This window comes from Opisthorchis viverrini (genome assembly GCF_000715545.1).
Source record: "Opisthorchis viverrini unplaced genomic scaffold opera_v5_600, whole genome shotgun sequence".
Lineage (NCBI taxonomy): Eukaryota > Metazoa > Platyhelminthes > Trematoda > Opisthorchiida > Opisthorchiidae > Opisthorchis > Opisthorchis viverrini.
Genome location: NW_008752262.1, coordinates 3353 through 11867, shown reverse-complemented (window position 1 = coordinate 11867; position 8515 = coordinate 3353). Strand labels below are relative to the sequence as shown.

Below are 8515 nucleotides of genomic sequence, written 5' to 3'. Positions count from 1 at the left end.
TATTATATTATATTGTTAGTCATACTAATGTTATATTATATTATAATGTATTATGTTATATCATAATATATTATATTATATCATATAACTATAACACATATTCTGGCATTAGAGTGTGGGGGACCGCATTATGAGGTCAACAAATTTACAAATCAAGGGAAAAATTTACGAAATCAACCAATATATTATTGTGGTTCCTGTGTTACGTGTACGGAATACTTTAGTTTTGTGCATAGCAGAATATGGGATTAAACGGCAAGTCAAGCAACCTCTAAAATATCGTAAAATGAAAAACAAAAATCTTTAGGAAAAACACAGTGGACTGATTGCTCGCGTAAAGTCCGAATAGAAAAATAAACGAAGTCAGATAACACGGGGCAAATAAGCGAAGCTGAAAGTAATGAACTGTACGTGGAATGTATGCCGATCAACCTTCCGGCCTTCTTCAAAACTGGAGTGTCATCCACAGGTACAGTTGTCAGTGTTTCGGCTGTCAAAAAGCATTGAAAAATGCTGCCAAAATGAATTATCTTTTAAGCAGTAACTGAATACACACTTGTGATGAAAATCAGCCTCCATTTGCCAGTGCTGTAAGCTTTTTGAATAAAAATAGAGCCGCTATATTGGATACAATTTGAATAAAAAAGCTAACCGCAAAAAAGGTTTCTGCTTGACTAGAGGTTCACGGAGAAGACTCAACAGACAGTGCCATTATGTTTACGTTCTTTCGAGGAAACGACAAACTACTCTGATGGCTTGCAATACGCAGAAACTCCCTTGGGACAAAACCAAAAGCCTTTGATGGCAGCACGGTAACAAAGTACACGTAGCGTAGAAAAATTAAAAATACGTTCTGCTAGTAATCTGGAAGTTAATTTCTAGAAAACCTTGGCATTTAGTGAAAGTGTGTTATGTGTCTGATGAAGCTCGTGAGTCTGAACTAAAACGCGCGGCTTAGTGCTGGCTGATCACAATACTATAACACACATTCGGGCCAGTTTACTGCAACAGAAATTGCTTCAAATGGTAATTCTACAGTCTCCCAACCCATAATAATGTCCTTTGGTTCTGTTTTCATTCAGGAGTGCTTAATGCAACAAAGGATATATTAAAGTGAATTTTATTAATTGAATTTCTTATACTCCAACCATCCCATGGTAAAATGCATAAGAACTCAACTAGTGTCCGATCTAGTGTTAACTGAAAGCGGTGGAGAGAACAGTTTTAGAAATTTTACTTTCGTCTTTCGTCGGTGATTTTTCGTTCACCAGTGTGCACTCCCTAGCATGCTATTTTTACCCTAGGTGGAAAATGTTACTAAAATAATTCACTATGCCAAAAATTTGTTTTTGTGCTCGATGGGCATTTTAAACAAAACAAAACAGCAATCCTAACTTTGTCGTAGTTATTCATTATGTGTTGACTCGCTCGAAAATTTCCGAGTGTAGCTCCATTTTTGGAAAGTTGTTGATTGATATGATCCTCAGAATGAGGATTATGTCTGATGATTTTCTGTAGACCTCAGTCTCTATGTGTCCGTTCAGCAATCTGCTGTTGATGACGTCAGAGTTTAATCCTTTGCTTAATTTGTTGTGAATCCGGTGGCTTACCTGCCCGTCTCATAGGCATCACGGATCTATGTTTAGGGATTAGTCTGCGACAAGGAAAATAACTTCAACTGTTTAATCGTGACTTCTTCGATCGCTCGTGAAACCAGTAATTCCAGTGATATCCCTTCCAGGTATGAATTGTGTTCTCGTTTGGACTATAGATGTGCCATCGTTTAGGGTTGAGTAACCGCCAGGTATACACTTTCTGAAATGTCCAATTTTTCTGACTCAATTTTGCGACAATTTACCCACAGAAAACTTGACAGAATCGAGAGATTTCAGATCGGTGTTTTTGGGAACTGATACTATCACTTCCCATGGATATTTTTTTCCTTTCAGTTCCATAGGGAGTCCACAGAAGCAGACTAACCGAATCACGAACCTTGGTACTCCAATTTTTTAATAGTCTCATTGGTTTTGTTTGGTAGTTTTTTTTGTTTTTTTTTCGCGTTCGAAGTGGTAATATCTAGTTGTTTTTATTCAGAAGAGCTCACGTTTTAGGGGTGTACCGCTGCTTGTTCCTGCTCATCTTCAAATCTTCCAGTGAAATTACCAGGATTTATCCTTTTTCAACTTGGTTCTTGCGTCATTTCTTCTAGCGGAATAAATGCTCTTGATCTTCTTCTGTATGGCAGGTGAAATGAGCTTCCAGAACAGCATCTTGAGTATTGCCTGTTTGTAGTGCGCATGATCCAAAGTAGAGCTGTTCCACCTCATACACGGATGTATTGAAGTATGAGAGCTTCACGTGATCAAAACACAAGAGCAGATTGTTTTGCTTGTAAAATCGATGCATCGAAATAATGGAATGTCGGCGCTAAAGTTATTGCTAAATTCCTAGTAACGCGTCACCAGCAACCTGATCGCTTCAGAAATGAAAAACTATGACACTTTCTTATAATTTCTTGTAACTGAAAGGAGTATATTAATGTCATTGACCAAAGAGTTTAGGTGTCTAGAGATTGACGGAATCACCTATGTAGGCAGCCTAGTGAAAACTAGCTTGATAAACGTCGAATGTTGAGTGGATGCATGGATATGCAGTACCATCGAAGGTTCATAGCAAAACAACAATTGCGGACGTTTGGTGCCGCCCGAACGTTACATCAGTAATGAGCGAACTGGAGAAAACTCGAGGCGAAATCTATGCGCTTCCTTGCAAAATCTACGGTATAGTCGGCCAGACGGGTGAACAATGTGGACGGCCTTGCACTTCATATGAACACATCCAGGATAGAGGGAGCTAGCCACCCAACCGCCCGTCACACTATTTCCACCAACATGGTGTGGAATTTTAGCAGAATTAATTGGCAAACACCACAAACTGATAGTTTATGATTCAACCGGAGACTTTGTGCGTAATCTTGCTGGCAGTGTTACAACGCATTTGCGATTTCAGTTTGCTGCACATACAGTCAGATGTTTTTGAGAATCTAATTTTAATTAGCTGCCATAATTAGCTGTCATACTTTTCGACAGCTGGAGTGGGTCCGATGGAGCAAGCTGAACGGAAGCAGCCCGCCAAAAAACTTCAACGCAGACTAACTGGAGGCATCCGTGTCTTGGTGGTGATTGCTTTTATAGGGGCTACTTGCGGAGGATTAGAAATCCTGGCTTTTAAGTGCAAGCGCACATAAATAGATGTAGACGCTGCAAAGCGGTGGCCGTAGGATTGGCGCCATCCTCAGAAGGACAAGACCTTATACATCATCAGCAGAAGGCCCAGTGAACGCCTGTTTTGTGAATGACGATAATGGTTTAAAGATATTCCTAGGATAGATACAAAAAGAACTTAGATAACTGGCTGTTCAAAAACATTTACTTTTCACTGCACAACGAAAAGTTGGCTCAAAATGCATTCGAAGTTCAACAGATGATTTGACTGTACAACGAAAGCGGCTCAAAATGCATTCGAAGTTCAACAGATGATTTGACTATCCTTCCTTCGTATTATCTGCATAGAATTCTAGATACTTTGTGAGGCCTAGGTCAGCCAGCTTCTTGAATATGTGAACAGGTTGTTTATTCGTGACACGAGAAGAATGTAACCCTCGTTGTGCGTGTCCAGAAATGTGCTACAAAAATGGTTGCCAACCTAAATCCGTTCAATATTCAACGCATCTCGCGATGATCGGCCTATCGCCTCTGGAACATCGTCACCAAAAAGGAAATTTAATCCTTGCTTTCACACTGTTTAAAGTAGGGTTGCTTAACCAGATTCTCACCGCCGACTGAATTATTGCACTGCCAGGACATGGTAAAAAGATTTTCAAGCACGCAGTGCACGTTTTATTAGGCAAAAAATTTTCTCATTTCGAAAAAGTGCGGAATACCTTTCCTCGACTAGTTGTTCATATTGCATCTGATGTTTGGATCTAAGCAGTTTAGACACCTTTTAGCTGAGTCCGTATGCTGCCGCGCGCTCATATCTTTAGGATCTATCCATTACCCTTTTTTTGCTTGTGTCTTCCAGACAAACAGAAACCAATAAACGACAAGGTCACACTCGACCCGATAGGTTTAAGTAAAGCCCCAATCCTGTGTTTTATTCACTAATCAGTGAACTCCTGTGTCACTGCGTTAAGTGACATTATTCGACGATAATCGACAATTCAGGCTCTTGTGAAATGGATGTGAAAAATTAGTAGACAACATATTTTCAAGATATCGCAGTGTTTCTGCTTTTCTCCCAATGATTAGTCACCGTCTATGAAGTTGGTAATCGCTTTCAGACCACTTCGTTGGGTCGACAGCAATCTTGAACGTTCTAGTCTAGCAAGTATGAATTGTGGAAGAGAGTGCCATCCATCGTTTGGTTCCTCGACTGTGAATATATTACCTTGTATTCTTCCACGTACGATGTAATTAGCGAGTGGGTCAGCTAATCAGCCGAAATAACCACAATGTAGCGTTGGAAGCAGCACGCGAACCAGGAACCAACAGATTCAATGAGCGTGATTGTTTTGGTCTACCCCAGAATCATGAATTGCCAGGACCCGGGGTTCAGTAAATTGGCTTGTCCTAAGCCAGCAGTCATATTTCTCCGAAAGCTTTAATTTTTTTATTATCTAATCATATGTGTGAATAGAATAAATCATCACTGTGTATACGCGTTCAAAAATCAATACGGGATATTTTGCGGTTAAAATACAGCACTTGAATTCAAACAACTGAGTCGGTCTTCCGGTGTTTAGAGCGCATAGCCGTTAAAATGGGCAGCACATATTGTTTGAGGCAGCCGTCAGCATGGTAGTTAGAGCGCACAGCCGTTAGAATGGGCAGCACACATTGTTTGAGGCAGCCGTCAGCATGGTAGTCGTCGACATGGTAGCTTACACCCATCTTCATTAAGAATTAGTGATTTGATTTGTATATTGATCCAAATGGGTGACTTTAGAGAAGCAAGCCTACTAATCTTAGGAGCAATGATTAACGGTCTTTGTCCAGTGCACACTTCCAGTGGTTAGTAAAATATGCCAGGCGTCTATTCCTGAGGATTTCATCATGTACGCAGAACAATTTATCTTGACCTGGGTAAGGGTGGGGTACGAATTTCTGACGTGCGCAAAGGCGGTTTCTCGCTACAGCTATCCCAGAGTACCGCCAGTTAATCTGTAGAGCTCTAGTTGTCATTTGATCATTTAGTAGAACGATGAACGAGTGGAAGCAGTTCATTGCAAAGTGTGTTGGTGATTAAGCTGACATACTGTATCACCTCTAGTTTTCCAAATTGCCCGTCGAGGTTCGGTAAACCTTGCAGTTTTTAGCCCATTCTCGGGTTGCGTGAAAGCTGCGGAACGAACAGATAATCATCTGAATGGCTTAACTCTAGTTCCGCGGAGAATTCCTCATCAGAACCGTTTAGTCATGATGTAAATTGTCGGAAATCTAATGAATACAGGTCTCAGATTTTGTCCCTTATTTTCTGGCTTCCCCCAACGATACGGATCGATTTGAGTGGCGGCTTGCATAACCGCAACTATTTCGTGTCGCGTATGAATTCACCTGAAGTTGTGACAAAACTTACGTTTACATGACAGACCGCAATTTGTGTGGGATCCCATCAGAACGCGTAGTCCCTTTATTGAAGTGTGTTGGTTAACAGGCAGCCGGATTCCACAACCAAGCCTGGAAATCATCCTCGTTGGCTGCAAGGCATCTTCAAGATGAGGGCCATAAGTTTAATCACTAAACACCATCTATTTTTTCCCCACAAATATAAATCCAAACTTTACTGTTCTGTGAGGCGGCGATGACAAGCCACTATCCTTTAAATTTTTGCAAACAAGGGACCTTGCTCTGCGAGTAGATGAATCCACCAGATTGTTTGAAATATTGATTGCCGCTCTCCATGATAAAGCTTTCATTTCCGTCAAATAAATTGACCGATTTTAGTATACAATAGACCGGATAAAAATGTTTTATAACTCCACAACAGACGTTCTCGTCCTGTGATGTTAGAGTGGCCTAAACCAACTTACCGTTTTGTCATTTTCGTTCAAAAACCACTAGAAATAAATGCGAGCTGGCGGTTTGCCTTACGTTCTGAATCATTTGTGCCTACTTCATTTTACCTAAGTAGTGGGAACGCAAAGGAAAATAGCATGCGCAAAGCTGGTCTAATACAAAGCGCAATAACGTGCTTATCTGAGAAGCACGTTAAGTAAACACCTATCTGGTGATTCGCAAGTTTCAAGATGAAATATGAGGATCCTGTTAAGATCAAACGAACTGAACAAATGCGATGTGGCCGAATGCCTTCGCATTCAGTGAAACCTAAACTCTAGTTGTGGAATAAAAACCTATTCGATGCACTCCATTTACATAACATAATGTTAGCCTGGAGGAAACAAATAGCAGTCTCCGCATTGCTATTTCAGGGCTCATTACAAATTTTTACCGGTTCACATCATTACGAGATACCCGCCGTTCAGAGACCTGCAGAGACTGCCTGCGCATCTTTTGTCTCCATGGGATTTTAGCGCCATGCTGTACGGATGTCCGGACAATGTAACCCTCGGGGTGAGCGTGGAAGTAAAACCGCCAACAAGGTTAGAGTGGCTGCTATTCCCATTGAACCTCAACGTGCTTCAAGTATCACACGCCTCGGCATGATTTACTTGCCAGTCGCGTACAATTTTATGATGAAAATTACTGTGACAGCTTATGGCAAAGTAGATGAAACGAAGTACCGGTGAGTCGCTAGTATGTGGTATCCGTTCGAATGTCAATCTACAAGGTACTCTCGTCATCAAACGGCTCATTTTACTAACTAGTACACATGGTCCTAGTTTGGAGGAACGCTAGTTGTCATTTGATCATTTAGTAGAACGATGAACGAGTGGAAGCAGTTCATTGCAAAGTGTGTTAGTGATTAAGCTGACATACTGTATCACCTCTAGTTTTCCAAATTGCCCGTCGAGGTTCGGTAAACCTTGCAGCTTTTAGCCCCTTCTCGGGTTGCGTGAAAGCTGCGGAACAAACAGATAATCATCTGAATGGCTTAACTCTAGTTCCGCGGAGAATTCCTCATCAGAACCGTTTAACCATGAGTTTCTTTGCCACAAATGCTGTATCTGGAAGTCTGGCGATATAGCCCCTGAACAAGAATGGCCGCCCTATCACGACACGGATATCATCATCACCGCCACCATCGGGGATAGCAACACCACTGCTGGGACATGTTTCAGTAACGAGCAATCACAGAATTTGTTAAATCATATTTAACGCCTTCGAGTGAAAAGAATAGAATACAGTGGATGAGGGAGGGTGTCCGCAGCTGGCCTATGATGATGCTACGATGACAGCCAGTTTTTCCAATTTTGGGCACGGTTACTAACTATGACCCGGACAACCAAAGCCGCAAGCCCGACAGTAACGAACCGGTAACTTTTCGTGTACCCAGCTGGCCCACGTGATCGCGGGCGATTTGGGAGTGCACAAAAACACTGCAGTCAAGAAAACCACAAAAACTTCCCCAAATCAGGGGGCTAATGGTCAGCCTCAAGGTACAGTTCTGTGCAAACGTTAGCCTCACAGGAGCGTCGTCAATTTTGTGTGCTGCCACCCAACGCACAGGGACACGTTTAGACAACTCATCGTTCAAACCGCGCTATAGATTCCAAGAAACCAAGCAAATGGATGTTTGCCCTTTAGGGTCTTGAACAACAGCGACATTGCTCGCTCAAAAAAATTGACAGTGGACGAGCTTCAGGTAGTGGTGGCCTAAATTTGCAAACATAACTGGAACAATCACGTCCCACAAGGGGAGAAAATGCCCCTACAGATGAAAAGGAGCCCTCAACACCACCTACACAGGAAGCAGCGATGTATAACACAGAGTTTGCTACGGTGCCTTGGTCTTAAACCCGCGGAGCAGCCGTCAAGTTTGCTAACCGCTGTGGCAGCAAGCCACTCAGCAACCCACCTACAAAGACAGAGTGATAGTGTTGAAATCCTTTTCCAAAACATTCTCAGTTGTTTCAACAAACATTACGATATTAATCACTCAGCTTGCCTTGACCATCCGTCAGTAGTCTCACTGACAGAAACCTGGCTCACATCAGATGTCACTTACGCAAACATTTTTGTGGAAGGCTGCTATTTTTCGAGCTGACCCAAAATCCGGCAGGACTGGTGTGGTTGCTCTATATTCACATGCGACCATGCCCCCCAGGTTTCCCTCTCAGATACCACTCGTGCACCGTTTTGCAATGCATTGTGGATCCGGATCAAGTTGCGCGGGACCGACGCTCTTCCGCTCAGGCTGGTCTACCGTCGCTTCTCGAATCCTTCGAATGATGACCGATCCACATACAAAAGCTTGAGCAACTCCTCCTCAGCGATCATTTAGCACACCTGAAGGTAGTTGGTCTTAACGCGCCCAACGCCTCCTCGTTAGGGCT

At 42.3% G+C, this 8515-nt stretch overlaps 1 protein-coding gene across 1 annotated transcript in view; it reads left to right on the top strand.

Annotated features, from left to right (window-relative positions):
• Positions 1–6802, top strand: part of T265_15555 (hypothetical protein) — a gene marked incomplete at both ends in the record, with an annotated part of 39154 nt that extends 32352 nt beyond the window's left edge. The window contains one exon of the mRNA XM_009178596.1: positions 6593–6802. Coding sequence (XP_009176860.1) covers positions 6593–6802 — 210 coding nt within the window. The remainder of the gene's footprint in view (positions 1–6592) is intronic.
• Positions 6803–8515: the final 1713 nt, after the last annotated feature.